A 27,382-nucleotide genomic window follows, 5' to 3' on the forward strand; every position below is an offset into this window, starting at 1 on the left:
ATAAGGTACATATTCTTAAAAGTAACAGAATCAAGTATCTTGAATTCTGAAGAATTGACTACACATAACTCAAACAGAAGCTGTATTGAACACTTGTCCTTTATCTGTTTTTAAATACTGAAACTGCTAATCTTCAGCCACTGGTTCTTAGAGAGTGTGGTTATTGCTCCCTTTTGTCAATTCTCGAGCGTAGCACCAAAATTGGATTTGCCAATTAAATTATAACGAAGAATACGAAGTAATATTTGTCTTTACGATACGCCGTTTTAGTAAACATTGACAATTGAAAAAACAAAAATATTTAATCACTTTTTTGTATTTTTCACTATAATTTTATTGTGTAAATTTCCGTTACCCACTCTAAATAAAAGGGATTTTCCACATTTCTAGACACTGATATTGATTCAAATTTTCAAGGCCAGGTTCTACCTGTAGTGGATCTCTGGGTATTTTAACGAGTTACGAAATTAAGTGGAATAGCACCTATTGAATTTTAAAAAGTTTACCTCGTATTATTGAAAGACACAAGCATTATTGTTAAAAGTTTGTCTTTGACAAAAAGTGAATGCGCCGCTTCCCTCGTATTTTCTAAAAAATAAATACGTATTAATTTTAATTATACCAAAATAATCGCACAATATTTTATTATAACCGCATTATTTCAAATTTCTTTAGTACATGTGAAAAAAAATAAGATTGCTATTGTATATTCGGATATTAGTGGCGGAGTGGAATCGCTGTATTGTCAGAATCCAAAAAGCCAGATTCGTGCATGCGCTTTACAGAGCACCAACCTCACCCAGTTTAGCCGGTGAAAGCCTAGGACCTTGGATGGATGCAACACGTATAAGGCATCCAATTCTATCCGGGACCGGTTCTGAACTGTTAGCCACCCACCTGCTAGATATCTGTCCGCCCTCAACCGATTACACAAATCACGAGTAGATTTATAACTTAACCCAACCGATAAGAATTTACTGGTATGTTTTTACAATAGTTCTGTATAGTTGACAGGAGTTTTAAAAAATCTTTTAAAATATTCGATATTTTTATTTTGCTTTCCGATTTCATATTTCTCACCGATTTCAACGTTAAACCGGTGATATTACGATTTCGTACGTCCCATCTTTAAGGAGATGTACAAAAAACGTGTTGCAAATATAAATATACAACATATAAATTAAAAAAACCAACTTTTTAAAGCATGAATATAAAACAAATGAATAAATTACAATTTTTTTTAAAATATNATGTCTAAATTGTGTAAGATAAAAATGTATGCGATTGAAATTAAATTGTTATATGATAGAGCACTGGCATATCTACTATGAAAATAATGGATTGTCTTCAAGCATGTATTTTTTCTCTATACTTTAGAGTGATTTGTTATGGATGTTTGCTGGTTTTGGAGTAACCTCATTATTACAGTCAATGTTCCAAGTGTATCGAAAGGAGATGTTCGATGTTCCAAGTGTAGGAAGGGATTCACATTGAGCAATTTTGTGATACTGCTACATGTGATTTATAATGTATCCAATTATAGTACTTAGTTAATTTATACTTATATTACATAAAGTCACTAAATAATTTTTTTACATCTATTTATGCTATTGCTTTTGCACTGTTGTGAGGCTACAATTTTACATAATATTGTATTAGAGAGTAACATTGAAACACTTATAATTTAGGTCAGATAACGAACTAATTAACTGAAGTATTTCTTAGACACAGGTTTTGACTTATACTATTTATATTTTAATTTAACTACCAAACACTAGTAGTTGTTCATAGATTCGAATCGAATGTATACACAAATTAATTGAAATATATTAATAGAAGTTTAATCAATATTTTGTAATAGTATATATGACATTATCTAATTAGAAGTATGTTAATTTAACTGCCGCGTTTCATAGCAATTTGTCCAATTGCTTATGTCTGCTTCGTAAATAAATATTCCTTTATATATACGTATAAGTAAAAGATACTTACCAAAAGAAAGATCGAAAAAATTTCTTTAATTTAGAGAACTTTCCCTTTTTTGGTGCATGATCAGTTGACCCATTGTCATGCACATTTGATGTCATATTCTCGATTATTTTACTGTATGAAAATGAAAATGTAAATATATTGAAAACTATTGATAACATGTATTTATCATTCATAATTAAATATTAAAATACTAACATAGAATTGAACGTTTGAATGGCAGAAGGAATCGACTTTTTTGCACGATTGAAAATGTTATATGTCAAACATTATTACACAATGAACGTTATTGATTTATAGCCTTTCAGATAGAGATATTCGGTAGATAACAGAATTATGTTACATTGATTTATGTTTTTTTTTAATGAAACAGCATCTCATAAGCTGATACTACCTTTTTCCTCAAAGCCTCTGTCGATTTTATTAACGTAACACTTTCATTTATGGTAACAATGTTGAAAGTATTGTTTAACATTTTCATCATACAGTGCCACTTAAAACATTTTAAAAGTTCGACATTAATATAATATGCTTTCTACTGTAAGAAAAAAAAGCCTGTACAGCTTGCTCTGGATTCTTCAAAACAGAAAAGATGTAATGCAAATACATAATGTATTAAGTCAACTTAATTTGCAAAAACCAAATAAAAATGCTTATCTTACAACTTAACAGTTGTAAAGAATTCTATCTGAAACAAATCTAGTCATACAATTTAGGAATATATGTAATTGTCTGTGATAAGGACAATGCTATATTTTTCTAGTAAGGCGAAAATAGTGGAAATATAAAAAAATTAAACTTGTATGCTAACTGCTAAGGATCAAAGATATAGATAATTTAATAATATAGATTCGTATGTCGCACAAAACAAGAATTTTCAGTTTATTTGTCTTCTTCAGAATCTGTTAAGAAATGATAATGTTAAATTTATAGATCATTAATTACTGAAGATAGGTCACAACTATCTACATTCAGACAAACTTTTAATAAATAGAAAATGTTTTGTAAAAATATGAAAACATTTCAACTTTAACAGATATTAAATACTTAAATTTACCAAACGTAATATTGTATTAATTAAATCTTTAGATCTTTCTCTTCAATTTCAACATCAATATATTTCAAATTCAAGAAAAAATAATGATCATTATCAAAATCGAATTTAACACCAATAAGGAACTGACACTTTATCATTAAAATATAAAAGAAATAGCAAAATTTAATTATAATTAGATCTATCATTTTATTAGTTTTCTATAACTACATAAAATACTTACAATTAAATGTTAATTTTATTGTGAAAAAATAAATAACATTCTTTATTTAATGTTAGTGAATATATAAAGATTAAATATTATAAATATTAATTTTTTTAATAAATTATGTATTTATATTTATCTATAATATATTAAAATTATTTCATTTTCATAATATTAAAAGAATACAGAATGTGAGATATAAATATGTATTAAATAAATATGAAAATCTTACATATTAGAATTCTCTTTAATAACTTTCTCAACTGACTCATCACAAGATATATTTTCGCATTTATTGGAACAAAAGTAGTCATCGTTATTTAAATTCTGTTGCGAGTTACAATCGTCGTTGAAACAATCCTCTCTAAGATCGATAACAATGTCCGGATAACCCGCTTCTTGGTATCCTTCTATGTCCCAACTCAATAAACTATCTCGATAACTTCGGATTTCTGAAAAGGACAACAAAAAATGAATTAAAATACGTATTGCATACGTATATACGTATGATTTTTATATTTAATCTTACCTGTTTTCACAGTCGTTCATAGCTTGCGATTCGACTTTCTGAGCACTCGATATCTGATGATTTTCATTCTCATCGCAACGAAAGAAAAGATTTTGTTTATAATCCTGTTGCGAATTAAAATCGCTGTAGCCAAAATATTCCTCAGAAAGACCGAGAACAATTTCCATGTAATTTGATTCTCGGTAAGATTCCAAATCCCAAGTCAAGAAATCATCTTCATCTTGATTATCATAATCTGTTGGGCTGAGGTTGGGAGGATGAAGTTGCTTTTCACACATATATTTTAAATACCTAGAAATGAGAGTAGAAAATGAGATAAAATACGTATTACGTATGTATATACGTATGATTTTTATATTTACTCTTTTTTGCCTGTTGTGACAAATGTTAACAGCTTGCAGCTGAAATTTCTGAGCACGCGAGACATAATGATTTTCATATTCGTGGCAACAACAGTAAACATCTTTCTTATCAACATTTTGCAAGTTAGAATCGAAATAATCCTCAGCAAAATCGATGACAATTTTTGTATAATCTATATCTTGATAACTTTCAATATCCCAACTCGAGGAATCATCCTCATCATCAGAATCAGTTGAAAATTTCATGCTGAGGTCAGGAGGATGAAGTTCTTTCTCAGACATCACGAACTCTGGATTTCTATCCACATTTTCATGCCCATATGCTTTTTTTCATAACTCTCTCCATTCTAAAATCTGAGAAAAAAACAATTCGTAAATTAATTGGGTGTACGCGTCAGGGAATAATGAAGCGAATATTTTTCACAGATTTATGCTCATTATTATTTACATTCGCTAACGCAATAAAATATATTTTATTCCAAATCAGTTTAAAATATGAAAATTAATCTTAAAATTAATTTCTTATTCTAGTTTTTCGCTGTTAATTAAGTTTAAGAACCTTATGATTACCAATCGACAAATTTCCCTTTCGGAAATTCCCCTTTTTATAAAAATACTAGCTGTTACCCGCGACTTCGTCAGCGGAGGTTTTGCAAGCAAACCCCATTTACATCCAATATTTCAATAACCATAGTAATNATATATTTAGATTTGTACAATATATTCTGTAGTCTGTCAAAATATTATTTACATTAATTTTTATCATACTTTTCTTCGAGAAATTACGCACAAACTATCGTAAACGTCTTTTTCGTTCGAAAAATACTACTCGACAAAGTAACTCGAACAATGGAAAATCTATTGTTGCAAAAATTCTTGCGTTACCGCGTGACGTTTAAGCTGTCGTAGTGAAAATACATATAGTTTTTAAAGTATCCGATGCATATTTATCTATTACTGTTTCAACGAAATTATTACAAGTGTTGAACATTAATTGCTCTGCATTATAGAAAAGTAATATTTAAACACTGTTCATGAATATATTATTAATGCATAAGCATATGTTTATATTTATGAATAAGCTGCTCTTGTTTCTTCTTCTTTTGCAACAATTTAAAAAATGTTTAGTTTTAAATTGAAGTAAAAATTTGAAACAAAAATTTTAATCTGTAAACTAATTTTTTGGCAATATTTAGCTGTAACTATAATTATAGTTACTATAATTACAATTACTCTACTGCTGTTTGTGATTAAAAATGTATCTTCGGAAATTTTTAAAGATTGTTAACAGTTTTAATATAATATGATATACGCTTATTTTAAAGATAATGTAGAAAAAACTTCCTTTGATTATATGATAAAAATATTTATATGTTAAATGATATGGTGTATTTATGTTTATTGATTAAGTATTTGTGAATAATGTAAAAAAAAACCAGAAGTGTCATATTAGCGTTGCAAAAGTATTTGTAAGAAAAAATTGTGTAAAATCTTTTTTTTTTTTGGTATGATAGAATAGTTTTTATGTCAAAAGATATAATCTGCACTGGATAAATTGTTACATTAATGAGTGTTCTAATTTTTTTAGTATATCACTGAAGAGGGGCTTAAAGAAGGCCTTGCATTTTTCATTTTTCAAATTAGTTGCAGCTGCTTCTCTCAGGGACATTTTTTACCTAACCTAATTTAACCTAAATATAACCTAAACTTAACTTAACCTAATGGAACATTAATAATATAACCAAATATTCGATCTTTCACCGAAGGTCTTTCGTATGTGTCGACATTTACCTTGACATTTTCTAATTTCGGTGTTTTATGATGACATGAACATATTGTTATATACATTCACTAATGAAAATATACATACATCGCACCCTGTATCCCTATGTTATTTTAGTACATTTTATGGCATTTTAAATATTATATGGGTATAGAGAAATTCGATCCAGAAATTATGCATTGTCATTATTTGCAATCAAAAATCTTCATTAAATTTGGCATAGATAATAAAATCATTTGTTTTGTGTTATTTATTAGACATTATTTTTCTATCGAAGTGTGCTTCAGAATTAGTATGGTTTTTATTCAATAACTTTTCAAAAAATGGTTCAGGAACAGTCGCGGTTATCATTGTTTTGAATTTCAGTAAAATGTGTAAATGATATTTCTCAAACAGAAGGCAATTTTTAAATCGAAAAATTAACCATATTGTATGTTCCACGATACTTGCTACCTACTTTCGCCGTTTGTAGTGCATTTGGGTATTTTCTAAGTAAATACTTTCTATGTACAGTAGAGCGTCGATTATCCGAAATGTCAATTATCTGAAAGAATTCCAGTCGGCAAATTTAAATTTTTGCCAGTGCTGTAGCGATGCAATCTTTGCATATGTCTTGGGCTACTCAAATATTTTACGTTTTTGATACTAAATTAACTTATGAAGTATAATTTTTTATTGTTTTTATATTTTTCAATATATTTATTTTGTTTGTACAAAATAAAAAAACAATTTTTAATGATACAATAGTCTTCGTTAGGCTTAACATCGACGAAAATTCAACGCGAAGAGACACGCAACAGAGAAAAGTTTCAACGTGGGATAAATTAATACATTTTTTGTACATAATCCGTTATCTGAAATACCGATTTTCCGAACAAACCCAGTCCCCAATTTATTCGGATAATCGACGCTCTATTGTATTTTTTTTTTTTTTTTTTCATGTACGAAAATGACGACATTAAAATTTTGGTTAAGCTTGCACTGCTATGTTTTTTTGTTTCCATCAGCAGTAAATACGCGTAATTAATCTGTGTTCGTATAGACATGAAGAAATACTTAAGAAAAAATCTTTAATCCGAATCTTCGGGAAAATAAACTGAATTAAGACCGTATGTTTCGTTCATAACACAGTAAACAGTTATTTATTTTTTATCTGATTCGATTCAGAGTTTATTAATCTGCCCCTCTGACAGACTCTGGATTGAATTTAAGAGATGAACCCCAGAAATAATACATATGGTTCTGACACAAATATAGTAAGAGATAGACTCTGTCTCTTACTATTTGACTTTCGTCGTACATTTGACAAATCCATTGTGAACAGGGGTATCGTTTCAACTAAGAAAAATATGGAAGACTCCATAACTCACTTTTCGAAGGTATGGAATTTCATACCTCTGTATATTGAAAAAATTATTTATAATTTAGTGCAAGGCAAGCCAAGGCACTTACTCTCTGTATGAAAACAAATTTTTCTTGGATTTTGACTAATGGAACTCTTACATAATCCAAAGAATCAAAGTTTTTTAACTCTAAGCAATGCATCACCATTTTGTTAAAGCAAGGTCCCGCTGTCACAAAATTCCATACCTCAACATTTAAAAAACTGACACCCATGATTGTGAATACTACTGAAAAGTCATATTGGTGCTCAGATACAAAAAAAAGCATAAACTGAAATATGTCAATGTAACTTAAACTTAAGACATACGATATTAGTGTATTGCACTCATGAGCGTATTTGTTTTCTGTTTCTGAAGGTTTTTCCCGAGTAAAGCTGAACAGCATGCGTAGTAAAAACTGTTATAACGCTTTCTGCTCGATATTCGCATATTTATCATAAGTTTCTTTTTCACTTTATCTACTCTATATGCACCATTGAAAAAACCTTTTCTAACAAGCCCGTGAGTGGTTCAACTAAGTACGAAATGATATTGATTTGATTACGGAAGTCTCTGAGATTAATAAAAACGTGATATAGAATAATTTTTATACATTTATGGTGTAAATTATTAACTATCTTAAACAAAATTGTTAATACGGTAATTTTATATGCTATAATTGTATTCACATTAAGGTTCTTATGTATCTTTGTTTCGTACTTCACTTTATATGGATAAAATTTAGGCTACAACTTTCCAGGTTGACACAATGAAGCAGAAGTTCTGAATCACACAGGATAACCTAAAATTACATGTTCGATCTGTGCTTACGATTTACAACATGTTCTCTTCAACTTTAACAACAGAAAAGGCATTTATTCGCGTATCAACAGGATGTGTCTAAAACCAGAATATCGGTGCATATTGTAACCTGATCATTACAATTTCAAAGTATTTTTGTCTCTATACTTTGTAACACGACATTTCTGTGACTACTGCTTTTTGATTAAGTCGGTACGGTATGTTACCTGAAAATAATCTTTTTGATTTATGTTTAAAAATATAGTAGTTTGATACGTTATTTATATAAGAATTGATACTCACTAAATAGTCATATCGTACCATTATAATCTGCCATTACTGCTGCCATAATTGCCAGTTTATTAAAGTCATACAGTACCATTATAATCTGTGATTAGTATTTAAAAATCATATTAATATAAACATTTTAATTTTTATTGAAATAAAAATGAATTTTGTTAAATGTAAAGAGCAGTAATTGCTTTTTCATACACTAAAAGATATATTGGGTTATTTATTAATTAATACGGAACTTGAACTGTATTTTCGACTTTGTACTTTTTACATGCGTAGTTTATGTTATATAGCTTCAAATAATCTTATTATTAGTTTTTCTTTTACCCACTTTTAGAAATGTAGTCATAAATTAAAAATTGCCAGGGCTATAACTTTTGTCCTTGTGTTTTAATCGTTACAGTCTACGGAAATTTTGTGGGCATAATAAAAATTTTTACTGTATTATCTGCAATTAGACATAAATATGCTTTAAATATTCTGTATATACGTAATCAGCGCAAAACCAGCAGGAAGTAATTTTTTCAGTGTTTTGGCCGAAAAACGCAGTTGATCCAACCTTGATGTTTTGAAAGTACAAGAACTAAGTCCTAATTACATAAACCGGCAACAACCTTGTTTAACTTTTCCTGACAACATTTAAAATTTTTATGGCGCGATCCGTTACTATGTTTTATTTTAAAACATATTTTTTTTTAACTATTATGAAATAGAAAAGGCTTATTCTTTTAAGGTAAAAATGTTGCGTACTAATTTTAGCATTCGAAAAGATTATTATCCATGACTTGCGTGTATAAATGTAATTAAGATTATATAAAATACCCATTTTCTATTAATAGCACTAAATGATCAACAGTTTTAACGTTACTAAAATTTATTATCCATTAAATCTAGTCTTTCGAGTTTGTGCAGAGAATAAATGCATTAGTATATTACACATCTATAACCATTATAAACTTTTAAAGTAAGTGGATAAGTCCATTAAAGGGTTTTAAAGTAAGTCAATATCAGGTAGTTAGATAATGGCAAAGTAAAAGCGTTTTATCTTTACGTTCATTGCGAAATTAAGATAGGAAATTTATAAACCTGAGCACGAATATACTCCATCATTTTTACAGAAGAACCGAAAAAGTAATAACAGCAATCAGTAAAATAATCTAACATGCCATTGTCTTCAGATAAATTTTTTTGCTTGGCGTATATCTTATTCCCAATATTAAATTCAGCAAAATTATTTGGTTTACACATCTTCATCCCTTGTCAGTGCATCAAGCAGGAAACTGAAGAACGAAGAACGAACATTTTGTCATTTTTATATAATATTTATAATAGTTTAGTTCAAACATTTCTTTGGACTGTAGCATTTTTGTGCTTAATAAGAATTTACGAACCCGATATTTACGCTTTACGAGTACTTCGCATATTTAATGACTACGCATTATCTGCAGCAGTAATAACATTTATTCTTATAGAATACGTTGCTGGACAATTTACACTATTAAAACGGAATAAACTTTCATTTCATTGTGTGAAAAGCAGTTACTATGAAGAACTGCAGAATGTCAGCGCGCTGAATAAATATTTATTAGTGGATTTCTTCGTAATGATGGGGATATTTACTACGTTACCCATCGTATCGTACTTTTCTTTATTTCTTGAAATCAAAAGACAAAACGGAACAGACACAGAAGCATTCATTTGTTCCGTGTTTCATACAGTATTGCTGATTTATTGTGCGGGTCAAATTTTCTCTTTAATCTTAATATTTAGAGTCACGTTATTTCTGATTGGTGAAAGATGTATTAAGCTTTCTGAAGAGTTAACTCAACTGAAAATAAGAAGTTACTCTCTAAAGGAACAAGTAGAAGACATGTTCGAAAAACACGTGGAAATTTGGGAATTCTTCGAAAACTTAAATGAAAAATGGAAGATTCTTCTCCCCTTTATTTATACTCATTTGGTTTACATCACTTCTTTCATGTTGTATGCTGGATTGTTTGTAAAAATGGAATTCTATTTACGTATTGTCATCTCGTGTATTTCTGTAATTTCGGTATTTGCATTTGTTGCAGTGTGTTGGAAATTGTCTGCTTTCACTTCGTTGGTGAGTACAAATTTAAAATATCATACACTTATTTATATTATTTTATAATAAGTAATACATATAGAAACATCAAATTTTGATGTTTATTACTAAAAAAAACTACAGTTGTACTGGTTATTTCAATTTATTATTACCTTATAAGATTTCTAATATTAAACTTATATTAATTGATTGGTCACAAACAGGAAGCAATATCAAAGATAAACTCAGTTTTTTTTTGTTTTCTAGTAAACAACAATAATTTAAAATTAAATTTACAACATAGAGTCACAATAAGTAGACTTTACTTAGGTGATTCTATGTCTTAAACGGTGCTAACGTAACAGTGGTAAAACTAATTAATTCAGTTTACCACTCTCATTTTTTCCACAAATTTGTAGAAAACGAATCGAGCAAACGAATAAATAGCACGGCCTTTTATAATTTGGCTGTAATTTACTTTGTTAAATTACATGTTTCTGATTTTAACATCACATTTATTTTTTTAGTTGTAGGACGATTTCATTTCTATGGAAAAAGTGTTTGCTGCAGATTTATCACAATTATTCAAGTTGAAGGTAAGTTTATTATTATATTTTTTGAATTTTAAGTTTTTTCAGTCAGAAGGTTTTGCCTAAAAATTCAAAATTAAGTTAATATTCTTAAGAGTTTTTGCGTAGGAGCTACATTAGCATTTTTAACTACGACCTGAAATAAAATATTTCTATCACTAATTATTTGAATTATGATCAAGAAATTTTTTCATTCTTAGATACTCAATTTTATGAAAAGATATGGAAGAAACCCATTAGGAATTTCGATAGGTGGTTTCTTTTACGTCAAAAGAAATTTTGTAATAAGGGTGAGTAATACATTGAAATATCATTGTGAATTTAAACACATACATAAAAATCGCTTTACTTCTTAGGTGATTAGCGGACTTTACTCGACATTATCTTCGTTGATTCAAGTGAGTGGTGTGATGAATAAAGAAAAGATATGCAATGAGAGATTTTAGCAGTAAAAATGTGTCTAACAGTACTTTGAAATAAAAAAGTATGAAACGTTTTTCCTTGATAACATAAGGTATATACCTAACTATTTGTAAATGTATTGTCTACAATTGCATCAAGTAATTAATATGTAGTCACTTATTTAAAAAAAAATAGCAGCACGTATAAAACTATTTCTAGAATTTTTAACTCCAAAACGCAATCCTGAATGGATATAAAAATTGTAACTCTTTACCTCAAATTAGTACATTTGCAATTTTTATTGAAAGTTTTTAAAGCATATAAGCTATACAAAAACCGTCAGACATTCCGATAGCAATTTGATTATGCTCATCTGCCACAGAACATTCCAATAAAACTTCATGAACAAAAAAAAACAACTCTTTGAAAGGCATTATATTATTAAACTGTGGGAAGTAGCTGAATTTACTGAAGAACAGTCTATCATCTGGTTAAGCTGAGAAAAGTGTTCGAAACAAAAGTTCTTTTCTCAGAGGTACTTAAATAAATGGTTGTATAACCAATTCTGTTAGTTTCTCCACGGTTTGGAATGTAGCTTTATTAAGTCTATGTAAGCATTCAGCCAACTGACTACGTAAATTAAATATGGGTATAAGACCTACAGTATTTTCGCTGATTTTAATATGTGACTAGCATTATCCGTAATTAAAACTATCAACTTTCTCGTCGTTTGTAGGTTGTATAACTTATCTGACTTAAAGACAACAGATTTAGGTAAATTTTTCGATCATTTAGTAATAAAATAAATGAATGAATTATAAAAAGTGATGTAATTGATAAATAGATAGCTCAAAACGTTCTAAAATCACGAGTTTGAAACTGGCCGAGGCAAACTGCTTACTAAATCATTATATTTTCTGTATCAGTAGCGTGTGCTGTCATTTTTAACGATAACTATTAACTGTAGTAAATTCAGTTCTTAGTAAATGTGTGAGGGTCTGGACAGGTCCGAACCCTCACTAAAATTCGCGGAAAATAATTATTTTAAAGAAAAAATATATAGTAGTTAGAAATAGCTTTTTATTTTATGAAAACGTGACGCTAGACAATAGACGACTTTTAAACAATAGAAGAAAGTAAGTCCGACGACCATTTCCGGTTGGAGATCGAATTAAACTTCGATTTTGACCTCTCCCGCGCCCCCGAAAGGTTTCGAATTGTCATCAGGTGACGACGGGAGACCGATCGGAAAGGGGAATCTGAGAAAAAACAGATAAAACCCCGGAAATTCGAGGTCGCGAAGGCTTCTTCTCCCGAAAGTTCCAAGTGACGGATCTGTTGCTGTGTGTGTGTCTCGCACCCATTTTCGTCTCCATCTCCCGACCTCGGATCGACATCTTTCCATCAACGGAAGTCGACCGCATCGTCCCGGAGTCGTCGAGACGTGATGGAATTGTTCATTCTCGAACAAGGGACACTCCTTCAAAATGGGACTATCGTGGAACCACAGGAGAGGAAGACCCAGAGGCCGCAGCCGCCGCAGAACTTCCAAGATCGCAGTAATCTTGTAAGCTTCTTTCGTGTTTAATAAACGGTTGTGTTGTTTGTAAACGAAGCATCTATCTCTGACTCAACTGCTTCCACATGTCGTTGATTGTTACCGCTCGGCAATCCAAACGGCAAGGGAGACGATGACGATACATATCACATATAATCGTTCGTCGAAAGTTTTTTTTTAATTTCTCCCCCCTCGGCCCCCACAAATGTAACCGCACGTATCGTATTTTGCTGGTAGGAACTACAGTACCTACATATTTGATGAAATAATGTTATGTACAATAGTTAAAAATGTTCTAATAAATATAAAATTCTAGCAATGTGTTGCATGTTTCCCAGCTGTTTTTAGGTTTTCTTCAAAATGTAACTTTTATACTATTATTAATAATAAATAAAACTTTTTTTGTTTGTATACTGGCACAATGAAGTGACCTTCTTTATCAACACTTGGCAAGTTTTCAATCTTTATTGTATTTCAAGTGTTGATAAAGAAGGTCACTTCATTACAGTATACAAACATAAATAACAACACGGTTTCGACAACAACAATAAATAAAACTGTCTGTAGTTCAATCTGTTATTATATCTTTTAAACAAATAACTTTTATACTAACAACAAGCAATTATCTACTGTGACATCGTCACAATGCTCAACCGCATTTTTTACTCATATTATTAATTTATTTTATATAAAATGTATATGGTTTTCACTTCGAATTAATGGTACCCAGTTAATGTAGAACAGTGGTTCTCAACTGGAGTTACATGTATCCCTAGGGGTACGAGCATAAATCGAAGGGGTACATCTAACTTTCATTATAAAATGGCATATGTTAATCAGTTTGCGGTAAATTATTAACACTTCTTGTGTTATTATTTGATAAGTATATTATATATAGCTAGCTGAAATGTATTTATTTATACCACAGGTCTAGTTAGTTAGAGTTTTTATGGCGCTCAGTTATAAGGGCTGTATACATCTAACGCAGTAATTATAAAATTTACATGCACAAATATAAGGGGTACTTGAGAAAGAACTAATAGGCTAATAGGGTACATCAACAAAAAAGGTTGAGAACCANATAAATTAATAATATGAGTAAAAAATGCGGTTGAGCATTGTGACGATGTCACAGTAGATAATTGCTTGTTGTTAGTATAAAAGTTATTTGTTTAAAATAACTTTTATACGAGCATAAATCGAAGGGGTACATCTAACTTTCATTATAAAATGGCATATGTTAATCGGTTTGCGGTAAATTATTAACACTTCTTGTGTTATTATTTGATAAGTATATTATATATAGCTAGCTGAAATGTATTTATTTATTCCACAGGTCTAGTTAGTTAGAGTTTTTATGGCGCTCAGTTATAAGGGCTGTATACATCTAACGCAGTAATTATAAAATTTACATGCACAAATATAAGGGGTACTTGAGAAAGAACTAATAGGCTAATAGGGTACATCAACAAAAAAGGTTGAGAACCACTGATGTAGAACATATTTTTACTTTAAAAATAAAATTATGCCGATCATCTATTAAACAAATTTATACCTGTCTTCGCATACTAAAAAGAGAATAATATTTACGCTACTTTCAGTTAGTCCGTTATATTTTTATTTAACTATATTTTAATTCATTTTCTAAATATTTAGTTTTGTTATTGATATTATTATTCTGTTATCATCATGAATTAGTGCAATCTGAAAGTAATTAAAACAAAAAGTTTCCATTGTATGAAAACATGTTTCAATCACACATTACAATATTTTTCATTAGTATCTTTTCACTTGTTGCAAGTATGAAGACTATGCTTCAATGTTGTTAATACTGTAGAATACAGTGCAATGTTTATCTGCAAAAAGATAACACATGAATTAATATATAATACTTAAATTATTAAAAACACATTAAACTATAAATTTAGAAAAGTTGAAAAAATAACGTCTTTTTTATGAAGAAAATATGGAATAAGCAACGCAACACGAGAAAAAACTGCAAAAGAGAAGACCTTCAAGAAAATGTGCTTTGTGAGAAATTGACCCATATTTAAATTGGGGTAAAATATTTAATAGTCACATGAAGTAAACCGTATTAAACACGGTTTACTTCACGTGTTATGGTGTGGTTCTGAAAATTAAATTTTTTTGGTGTGAAGTTTTCATGAGTGTAGAACTGTTAGAGGTGTAGCTTACGTTTTCTCGTATTGGCATGTGCTTTATATTTAATTTATTTACTTCTTAATTTTATATTAAGTTATTTCATACTGAACGATCTTACATAATTTCCTGAAATTATTTGGAAAAAACAACAGTTGGTTAATACGAAAACCAAATCACTTACTATTTTTATAGTAATCGAATACTTTAACAACACTTGACTGCACATTTCCAACAATATAATCTCTTCTGACACGGAAGTTAATACAAACAGGAGATTTATGTGAAACCTGTAAAATTGCATTTTTTTCAATTTAATATTTTCACATACGATTACAGTATACTATTTTAAAAAAATTATAACGATATCAACGCATATTTTAATAAAAGCACAAAAGCTAAAATATTCCTTTATAGATTCATACATACATGCTCTAAATAGAATATTACATTTCTGTCTTCTATTTCGTATCTATCAACGGGATTTTTATAATCATTGACTATCTGAAATAAATGTAAATGTACATTATTACTTTAAAGATTTCAACACTTTTACTATCAAATTATAAGTCAATTTGTAGCATTATGTACTACGTAAAAATTATGATAAACATATAAGTATTAATTCATTAATGTAATATGTGTTATTATACATATAAATTGTTGTAGTATCACATTGACAATACTTAATACATTGTACTATCATTACATAGTTCAATGCACGGTTAAGTAATTATCAAATACGAAAGAAGCCAGCTCTTAGTTCTAATCTAAAATATATTTTTGCATTTCATAATTTAGTAAATGAATATCGGAATACTGCTTTTTAAAGAAATTTTTAAAATTGGCACGTCGTATATATATTTAATAGAGAGGTTGGGGCCGAAGTTTTCTTCTCTAAAACGGCAACGTCAAACGTCGAGCGCTGCTTACAAGATAGAAACGCTCGACGTTCGACGTTCACGTTTGAGAGATGAAAACTTCGGCCGCAACCTCGCTAGTATTTACAGCATATACGATAATTATTAGTGAATAAACTGCCATATAGCTGATGGGTGATTGTACGAGCTCGGATATGATTATAATTCCCAGTCAAATAAATTTTTCTAGATGGATTAAACCCAGTGTGTTTGAATAAGTTTTCGTGTATAGAAGTTTCGATTTTGGGCCTCACTAAATCTCCAGTACCCATGGAAAATGACACACGAACCGCAGCAAGCATCAGTAATCTTTCATTTTCCTTAGTTCTACGTTCCTAATGATTTATGACATATACTTATGGCAGTCATAAATTAAGATAAAAATTTCGAAATTATATTTAATTACGATACAAAGATGGCCAGAAAATGATAGAGCATTTTAGTAGGCCTAAAGAATGTTTACTTTACTCACGCTATCTAAATCTTCTTTAACTGGAGTAAATCCGCTGAATATTCCAGCATGAATAATAGTCATGGTTGAATCTTCACTGGAGAGATATCTACAAAAAATAAAGTTTTAACTGAAGTTATGTTTATTAAATAATTGCGACTATTTAAAATTAATAACGCTGACTTTTTTTATAATAGATAGCATTAATACTATATTTCTTATTGTAAGTTTTCTTTGTGTCTCTGAGGAACAAGTAAAATGTTGCCGAATTTCATAAGTATGCTAATCTTGGTACCGAAAAAAGAATTCCTAAAAAATCTTTTGTTGAAAATCCTACGATTAGAAACTTACGGCTGTACTAACTGTAACACATTGTAAATACAATGAAATAACGATGATTAATCTTTTTAGTGCGCTCTTGGTTTGAGTGGGACTTAAGTGTCATTAAATATGCTGTAAAACGAAATTTTTCCAAAATTTATGCCTTGTTAGTAATTCCAGATGTTGCCTTGTCAATTATGCAACAATTTGCAGAAACATGTTAATGCATAAGGTGAGTTGGTTTTGGTTTTATTATTGTAGAGAAATTTATTTTTAGTTTTACACTTTTCGTATATTCTATCTACACAGACAACTTTTCCATCTGCAAGCTTCTATCATCGTTTAATATTGATAATTATTGGTAAAAGTGATAACCTAGAAGAAAATCCATCTAATTTCCATGCCTTTAAATTTGATATACAACGATATTATAGAATAAATAATCATTTTACACCTTTTTATTCAACAGAAATTAACTTATTTTGTAACTCGAATCCCATCAAATATAACTATGCTGTATTTTCATGTTAACATTTATGTGTTGCACTTTCATAACGGGTTTTCAATTTACACATCACATTAGTTAGTCACAGATTAGTTAACAGCAAGAACTGTTGTCGAAGGGAATAAAACTATTTATGGACTGTCCTGGACAGTTACTAAATAATGTCAAAATCAGACTGTAACTGATAAATGTTTCTATTGATATAATATGCTGTATGCTTAATGCATTCCTTCCCAAAGACGGTGGTAAGTAAATTTAGGAGGCAAAAATAAGCAAGTGGACAGCAAGGTCTCTGGAGTCAAAATACTGAACAATCTTCATAGCCGAGAGTACGGGTCACTGACGATCTTTCCCTTTCCTTTTTTAAAACGGATAAGAAGAAACATTACGTTTAAATTAATGGTGTCCAATTGTGGAGAATGTTGTACGGTTAAGGCAGAAAATGTGAGATATCGTACGTAGAAATGTTTTCGTAAGAATATCTACGCGGCTTTCTTAGAAAAAAAAGTGAGTTAGAGTTTTAGAATACGGTTAGGTGCATTGGAATTAAACTTATGTAACCTAGAGGACGGAGGATCCAAAAAGTTTGGGAATAACTGATTTAAATGGATAAACTGTTCACTGAAGTCATATGTATTCTTTGTTAACTTTACTGTTTCTGGCATGAATTTTGTCTTAAGCAGCATTATATTTATTTTATTGGTGGATTTTAGAAGATTTTTGTCTGTGGACTTATTTTCCGCCTACCTTTAACAGTATACTTGCCAACGGTTGAAGACATTACGATTACTGTACAACGGTAAAAAAAAAACTTGATTTGGAAATTCTAGGAATGGTTGACCTGTATATTCGCATCGTAGGTATACTAAATTGAATAAGCATGTGTCAATTTGCATAGAAATTAATGTGTGTGGTTACAATCTATCTGAAATAGACAACAGCTGTGGTAGATTACTAGCATGTATAAATAAATACATTTGTAACTCTTGTAATTATACATGTTCTACAAGTATTCCATTATATAAAATAAATTATACAGATTTTTATACTTACTTGCTACATATTTCAACTTTGAGCGTAAGTTTACTGTGAAAATTACTGTTGAGGCATTCAGATCTGTATACTTCTGGATCTTGTTTGTATTTCAATCATTTGTAATTACGAAATATAAAAAAATATAAATAAACATATTTTTAGACAAATATACACTACGGAGAATTATATAAATTATTATAGTAACTATAATAATTTATATATGTTAAACATGTTAGAAAATCAAAATTCAGTAACCATTCAACATAGTGAAGAGTTCTAATGCGTGCTAAAAACATTTAAAAGTCGGTTAAGAAGTAACGCAGAAACACAAAACATTTTCATTTGTAATGTTTTAAGCATGAAATTCGGTATTTAGAATTCACATTTTTTCGCTTCCAAGCGAACATTAACAATTGTTTTTATTTTATGCAAATGACGAGTAATTGATGGTGAAATAGACAATCTACTATATCACCGGTAGGTAACAGAGGTTTTCTATCTCTATCTCGAAATTGCCACCATTAACAAAGACAGTTATCGTTTATCATTCGAGAAGCTCAGAACTAGGATCCATCAGATTTTGTATTTGGTCGTCTGTAGGCACATCGACTTAGGACAGTATTTCTGAGTGGCACAGAACTCATTGCATGTGTGAGGAAGTGGTGTGAATATCAACCTGCTGAGTTTACCAACGTGATTTCATGTCATAGAATCAACCTTGAATGTATGTAGTGAAACCAATAGATCCTACATTGAGTGACAGTTCTCTAAAGACAAAGGTCCAAAGTTTCTACCCACTAACTTTTATGATTAAGCCTTTGAAAACTGATGAGTTATAGGCGATTCTGCGTTACATATTGCCGACCTTTGTATTTCCGCGGATGTTGGGTACATTCCGCGTGTGCCAGCGGTGTGAGCTGCACAACGCAAATAAGATAGTTTAAATGAGGAGTTCTTAATTGCTGAATTGCAAGGCGTTCAAATACCTTTTCTAGGTCTGCCAGTGTATAAATACAGCACATATAAAAAATAATAAGGTAAAAAGTAACTTTAGAACATGCCTAACATGAGACGTATTACATAGGATAGTGCCCATTATTTCAATACTTTTATAGTGTTTGCTTCATAAGTGTTCAAAATTATGGTAATTTTCCATGAATCGGTATATCCTAACGTTTTAGACAAATTTTGTTTGATAAACGAAATTAAATTCAAAATTGAATCTGACATGCTAACCTTAGGATAACTGCAAAATATTACCTGTTTTATTTCCTTCTTCATAATGAATGCCATTCTTCTGTACTGAAAACTGCTCCTTTACTTTAGAAACACGTACAGTAATTTTGTACTAATAAACATAAATAAGCAAATTTAGCCAAAGTCTTTTCTGAATTCACACGTTTAATCTCATAATTGAAATTTAAAATCATCTATTTATATCATAATAAATTTGCGTTAAAAATGCTTACATTGCATATTTGATATCCAACATTTGCTACATTATATCTTAATTTTACTGATAATGATCCAACTCCTTTTCCACTCACGTTGACATATAAGATTCCATTTAGTTTCTTTACCTGTACAAAAAACTTTTTAAATTTTTTATTATTGAAAATATACCTACTTTATAATTTGTAGGTACATTTTGTGACTTCCATAAGAAAGAGGTCGTAAAAAGCACAGTATGTAAACAAAAAGAGTCAAAATTGGCTCCAAAACTGTGCAATTAATAGACTGCTTCTTGATATGTTGAGAGAATAATCGAAAATATTTGAATTAAATGAAAGAACAATTGAATACAAGTGAAAATGGAAGCTATAACCACAAACATAACTTAAGAAAACAGCATTAAATAATACTTCACCGGAAAACCAAAAGCGGTACATATGTCACAGACACTAAGCAATTTTCCCTATGATAGTAGCTAATGGCCGGATGGCTAAAACCACTGAACACTCGTGTTTGTCATTTTCACACCATAGGGATGATCATATGGAGCTTGCCGGGTTTACATAATGTGTGCATAAATAAAATAGGGGTTAAATTTCACACCGGCGATTTGCCATGTCAGCAAATCGCCGTTGTGTTTTCTTGTCTTAAAATTCTTAAGACCGCTGAAAATAGAGAAAATTATAAACTACGGGTCCAATTGATATAGAAGAAGACATTAAACATGGACGAAGCTTTTCAAAAATAGGCCTATATCGATTTATTAAAATTTATACAAATATTTTGCTTACCTCTAATTGTTGAAGGACAAAGGCATTTTCATTGTTAATTTTCACCGTTTTCACCAATTCTTTGTTATGACTCGTCGAAATATTGCACGTTAGAGATATGTCTCTGGGTTTAGATGCTATTAAATACTGTGATAACGCTTGTAATGCAATCACTTTAGTCTAAAAATGAACACAAATAAAATTACATGGTATACCGATGAAACATATACCATACGTTAAAAATATATACCGAAAACATTTAATATTTACTCAATTTACCGAACGAAATTCGAAAAATTCTGCTACGTCTTTTACTTTTTATTACATTTACGCCATTTAAAAATATTAAATAATTATAATTATTGTACCCCTATTCAACTCTTCCTATAGAGTTATTTAGCAGTCCAAATACATAACATTGTGTCGCTACATTAAAGAAATTGCTTAAGAATTTTCATTATAAAATATTTATTGTGTACAGGCACAATGAAGTGACGTTTTTCTCAACACTGGGCTAGTTGAATCTTTTATTCAACTAGCCCAGTGTACGTTTTTTCCATACATCAACGTTTCGGGCATCAGCCCCTCTTCAGCTAACTAAATATATATAAAAATATTTAACAGGACACAAATAAAAACCAAAAAAACTCACATAAATTCTTTGTAAACCATACCTCATTTCAGCATGGACACTGCACATACAGTAGAAATCGGACTACACTTAGGTTTTTTTAACATTTTCATTATCAATTTTTTTATCACAATTTTAACTATACAGGTTAAAAACAAAACTTTTTCTACGTTTTATTACATAAACAAGATAAACTCTGCAGATTTTAAAAAACTAAAACTTACAAATTTCAAAAGTCTTTTTTTGCCACCTCGTCGACTGATCCGACAATTTGCATATAGCACTATGTGCCGTAAGTTATACTAGTTAACAAATTAATCGACAAACATTTGAAAATCCCTAAGGAAATTACAAAAAAATTTTTAATTTTTTTATACAATAAATCACTATTTCTCTTAAAGTTTACTCTGCATATTTTCTTATTATCTAATTTACATATGACGTTAATACAGAACATTGTTTCATTAAATAATTCTTTTTTACCATTCTATTATTATAAATTGTATTAATCTAGTACATTTCATTATAATATTTTTAACCAATTTTCATGAATTTTAACACTTAAGTTTTTATTTATACAGCCTTGGTTTTTGTTTCGTAATATTTCCACACTTTCTTTAAATTTTCTGTCATAAATCCGTTTTTCTTTATGTAAAATTTGTATATTTGATTGGTTTATATTACAATTATTGATTACACAATGATCATAAAAAGCGGAGTTCAGACGACTATATTTTAAATCGGATATGTGTTCTTTAACACGTGTTTTTAATGTTCTTTTTGTTTCTCCTATGTAAAAACTGTTATTCTTACAAGTACAGGGTATTTTATAGACAACATTTTTAATTTCATTTTTATCCTCTATATTATTTGTTGAACATTGTTTCTTATTTAATCTAGATATTAAATTTTTATAATTTGGTGCGAGCTGTATGTTATTTTTCCTAAGTTCTTTATTAATTTTTTCATATACATGTTTTATATATGGAAAGCTTAAGTATTTAATTTTCTTTTCTGCATCTTTTTTGGAAGGAAAAGGAACTTTATTATCTATGTTTTTTTGCCAATTGTTGATTAATCTTGTAGGATATCCATTCAAACTAAATTTCTTTTTTAGACTGTTTATATATTTCTGTTTTGTCTCTTGTTCACTGGTTCTACTAAGTATATTCGTATATTCCATATAAAAGATATTCTTTTTTATATGTAAAGGGATATTCGAACGGTAATTCAATGTCTTGTTGACTGAACATTGTTTTCTAAAAGGTTCAAGTATTAATTTTCTTTCTCTCCGTTTAATCATCACATCGAGGTATGCTATGCTGTTATCAGTTGTTTCTTTTTCTATAGTAAACTTGATTTCATTATGGATACCATTTATTAATTCTTCTATCTTGTCTGTTGTTATTTCAGCTTCATTATATACTATTAGTATGTCATCAACATACCTTCTATAGAAATTTATGCCTAAAATGTTTTTTATTTTCATGTCAATTTCAATCATTATTAATTCCGCTAATTTCGGTCCTATAACTGACCCCATACTAATGCCATCTTCTTGCGTGTAATATTTATTATTTAATTCTAGATAGTTACTCTTATAGGCAAACTCAATCAAATCTATAATATAAGGTTCTACATTCATTTTGTTTAACTGATTGTTAATCAATTTCCATGTGATTGACGGATACATTTCGACAACGTCAATACTAGCTAGCTTAGATGTATTATTTATCTGAACTTTTTTTAATTCTTGTAAAAATCCTTCCATATTTTTAATAGAATAAATTGAGTTTTCATAATCTTTAAGTTTCTCCTTTAAATATTTCTCTAAGTTATACAGTACAGTAAATTTGAAGTCAACAATTGGTCGTACCTTTTCATTTTGTTTATGAGTTTTTAGTTGAATGTTTAGTCTAGGGGTTCTTTCGTTATCTTCGGATAGTATAAATATCTTTTCGTTTTTTGTAACCTCTTTTTGTTTGTGTAGTATATTAATTCGTTTTTTTAATTCTTCATATATTATTTTTCTTGGATTTATCGGTAGTTCTCTGAAATTTTTCTTATTTATGATTTCTAATTTTTTCATTATTATCCAGTCTTTAGTTACAACTACAATTTGTTTTGTGCATCAATAAATTACAATTGTGCATCAATAAAATATTTAGTTGCAAATCTGTTTACTAACAGACTTCTGTCTCTGGAAGCAGCAAAAAACAGAATTAAAATCTATTTAAACGTTTCATGCAAATATCGCATTAGGAAATTAAAATAATGACACTAGAAAGCACTTAAATTTGAGAGTTTTAAGTTACAACACGATTATTTGTCATTGTATAAGTTAAACTTATATATTATACAGAGCACGAAATGAATATACACTAAATGCACAAGAAAAAATGACAATTTTTTCTATGCATTTAGTGTATATATTAATGTATTCGTCATACCTTTTTCTCTTCAAATTATAAAAATTTTTCGACTACGTAATTGTTAGTTTGACAATGAAATTCTTAAATACCTGAGTAGAAGAGTAGAATCCGTTATCAAGACGTTGTGTATTCAACCAGTTCACAATTGAAAGAGACGTTGACATATTCCCTAATTCGAGCTGAGTCGAAAGACCAAACGAAGTAATTTCTATCGATTCGGTTTTTGAAGATTTAGCCCAATATCTATGATTTAGTCCTATTTAAAGTAATTTGAAACGAATCTCAATTCATAACGTGCCAATTTATAACTCAAATTTTTATAGAATTATTAATTAAAAATAAATTTACCTTTATCGTAATTTGACATTTTCAAAAGTTTGTCGTTTGCTTGATGCTTTTTCTGGCTATTTGTTACTGCGAGTGCGTAAGCAGTTAATGCCATAACATACAGATCATTTATGGATTCATACTGCTTTTCCAAGAATGATTTTGCTCTCAGTTGGGTATCATTTATATTCTAGATATCAAATACTAAGATATAGATTACATATAATGAATTTAATTTAATTTTTAATGTGTAAATAAAAAATATTACGCTACTCACTAATGAATTATATTTACATTCTCGCAATACGGTTAGAACAAATGCAGTCATGGAGACTTTTCCGTCGCTTCCGTGCTTTAGAAATACAGTAATTACTTTTATAGTCAAATTTACTTACTGAAATTTTTTCTGTAAATATTGTTAAAATTCACCATTGTATTTCTTGTTATAACGGAATAAGGATCCTCGAATGAGCCATCAGAGTTTTGTTTAGAAATTATCCACTGTATAGCTTTGCGGGTGACATTTTCGTCTATATAAATTATTTTGCTGGCTTGAAAAAATAGTTTCGTAACAAACGAAGTTAACCTACAAGAAATAATATTTATATGATAATTAATGCACAAATAAATATATTCCACTTATTCTTACTGTTGGGTCAGACATTTTCATGAATAACATCAATATTGAAAAAGTATATATACTGTATTATAATAGATTGAAAAATTTATTTACCAAATGCTTGAAGGTTTTTGTGGCCAGATACTGAATGAGCCATCCTGTTTTCTAAAAGTTAATGCTCTTTTATATCCTGTAATAAGTAAATTAATATTTATGTAAATTATAATATATATTAAATGTATAATAGTGNGCATTCAGATCTGTATACTTCTGGATCTTGTTTGTATTTCAATCATTTGTAATTACGAAATATAAAAAAATATAAATAAACATATTTTTAGACAAATATACACTACGGAGAATTATATAAATTATTATAGTTACGTTAAACATGTTAGAAAATCAAAATTCAGTAACCATTCAACATAGTGAAGAGTTCTAATGCGTGCTAAAAACATTTAAAAGTCGGTTAAGAAGTAACGCAGAAACACAAAACATTTTCATTTGTAATGTTTTAAGCATGAAATTCGGTATTTAGAATTCACATTTTTTCGCTTCCAAGCGAACATTAACAATTGTTTTTATTTTATGCAAATGACGAGTAATTGATGGTGAAATAGACAATCTACTATATCACCGGTAGGTAACAGAGGTTTTCTATCTCTATCTCGAAATTGCCACCATTAACAAAGACAGTTATCGTTTATCATTCGAGAAGCTCAGAACTAGGATCCATCAGATTTTGTATTTGGTCGTCTGTAGGCACATCGACTTAGGACAGTATTTCTGAGTGGCACAGAACTCATTGCATGTGTGAGGAAGTGGTGTGAATATCAACCTGCTGAGTTTACCAACGTGATTTCATGTCATAGAATCAACCTTGAATGCATGTAGTGAAACCAATAGATCCTACATTGAGTGACAGTTCTCTAAAGACAAAGGTCCAAAGTTTCTACCCACTAACTTTTATGATTAAGCCTTTGAAAACTGATGAGTTATAGGCGATTCTGCGTTACATATTGCCGACCTTTGTATTTCCGCGGATGTTGGGTACATTCCGCGTGTGCCAGCGGTGTGAGCTGCACAACGCAAATAAGATAGTTTAAATGAGGAGTTCTTAATTGCTGAATTGCAAGGCGTTCAAATACCTTTTCTAGGTCTGCCAGTGTATAAATACAGCACATATAAAAAATAATAAGGTAAAAAGTAACTTTAGAACATGCCTAACATGAGACGTATTACATAGGATAGTGCCCATTATTTCAATACTTTTATAGTGTTTGCTTCATAAGTGTTCAAAATTATGGTAATTTTCCATGAATCGGTATATCCTAACGTTTTAGTCAAATTTTGTTTGATAAACGAAATTAAATTCAAAATTGAATCTGACATGCTAACCTTAGGATAACTGCAAAATATTACCTGTTTTATTTCCTTCTTCATAATGAATGCCATTCTTCTGTACTGAAAACTGCTCCTTTACTTTAGAAACACGTACAGTAATTTTGTACTAATAAACATAAATAAGCAAATTTAGCCAAAGTCTTTTCTGAATTCACACGTTTAATCTCATAATTGAAATTTAAAATCATCTATTTATATCATAATAAATTTGCGTTAAAAATGCTTACATTGCATATTTGATATCCAACATTTGCTACATTATATCTTAATTTTACTGATAATGATCCAACTCCTTTTCCACTCACGTTGACATATAAGATTCCATTTAGTTTCTTTACCTGTACAAAAAACTTTTTAAATTTTTTATTATTGAAAATATACCTACTTTATAATTTGTAGGTACATTTTGTGACTTCCATAAGAAAGAGGTCGTAAAAAGCACAGTATGTAAACAAAAAGAGTCAAAATTGGCTCCAAAACTGTGCAATTAATAGACTGCTTCTTGATATGTTGAGAGAATAATCGAAAATATTTGAATTAAATGAAAGAACAATTGAATACAAGTGAAAATGGAAGCTATAACCACAAACATAACTTAAGAAAACAGCATTAAATAATACTTCACCGGAAAACCAAAAGCGGTACATATGTCACAGACACTAAGCAATTTTCCCTATGATAGTAGCTAATGGCCGGATGGCTAAAACCACTGAACACTCGTGTTTGTCATTTTCACACCATAGGGATGATCATATGGAGCTTGCCGGGTTTACATAATGTGTGCATAAATAAAATAGGGGTTAAATTTCACACCGGCGATTTGCCATGTCAGCAAATCGCCGTTGTGTTTTCTTGTCTTAAAATTTTTAAGACCGCTGAAAATAGAGAAAATTATAAACTACGGGTCCAATTGATATAGAAGAAGACATTAAACATGGACGAAGCTTTTCAAAAATAGGCCTATATCGATTTATTAAAATTTATACAAATATTTTGCTTACCTCTAATTGTTGAAGGACAAAGGCATTTTCATTGTTAATTTTCACCGTTTTCACCAATTCTTTGTTATGACTCGTCGAAATATTGCACGTTAGAGATATGTCTCTGGGTTTAGATGCTATTAAATACTGTGATAACGCTTGTAATGCAATCACTTTAGTCTAAAAATGAACACAAATAAAATTACATGGTATACCGATGAAACATATACCATACGTTAAAAATATATACCGAAAACATTTAATATTTACTCAATTTACCGAACGAAATTCGAAAAATTCTGCTACGTCTTTTACTTTTTATTACATTTACGCCATTTATAAATATTAAATAAAATAAACA

At 29.5% G+C, this 27,382-nt stretch overlaps 2 protein-coding genes and 1 long non-coding RNA gene across 7 annotated transcripts in view; all 3 read right to left on the bottom strand.

The window, feature by feature from the left end:
* Positions 1-27,382, bottom strand: part of LOC111626722 (CD109 antigen-like) — a 73,257-nt gene that overhangs the window by 27,718 nt on the left and 18,157 nt on the right. The gene's annotated exons all lie outside the window — the stretch shown is intronic.
* On the bottom strand, positions 507-4,985 carry LOC111626704. Of its 5 annotated transcripts, XM_023370187.1 has the most exons (6): positions 4,891-4,985; positions 4,150-4,493; positions 3,778-4,068; positions 3,481-3,700; positions 1,993-2,103; positions 507-588 (listed from the first exon to the last, which is right to left on the bottom strand). In XM_023370187.1, exons 2-4 carry the CDS (start codon positions 4,419-4,421, stop codon positions 3,679-3,681), a joined length of 585 nt encoding a protein of 194 aa, XP_023225955.1. In that variant the 5' UTR covers positions 4,422-4,493; positions 4,891-4,985; the 3' UTR covers positions 507-588; positions 1,993-2,103; positions 3,481-3,678. The 5 variants fall into 5 exon arrangements, with proteins under 5 accessions (XP_023225955.1, XP_023225954.1, XP_023225958.1 ...); XM_023370186.1 differs by lacking the exon at positions 507-588 and having other exon boundaries at positions 1,911-2,103; XM_023370190.1 differs by lacking the exon at positions 507-588 and having other exon boundaries at positions 1,911-2,103; positions 4,140-4,493.
* Positions 24,889-27,197, bottom strand: LOC111626707. Its single transcript, XR_002756916.1, has 4 exons — positions 27,043-27,197; positions 26,269-26,379; positions 26,060-26,147; positions 24,889-24,913 (listed from the first exon to the last, which is right to left on the bottom strand). It is a non-coding gene; the product is annotated as an uncharacterized LOC111626707 (long non-coding RNA).

Source organism: Centruroides sculpturatus, unplaced genomic scaffold (assembly GCF_000671375.1).
Source record: "Centruroides sculpturatus isolate CEXI.00-Female unplaced genomic scaffold, Cexi_2.0 scaffold438, whole genome shotgun sequence".
Lineage (NCBI taxonomy): Eukaryota > Metazoa > Arthropoda > Arachnida > Scorpiones > Buthidae > Centruroides > Centruroides sculpturatus.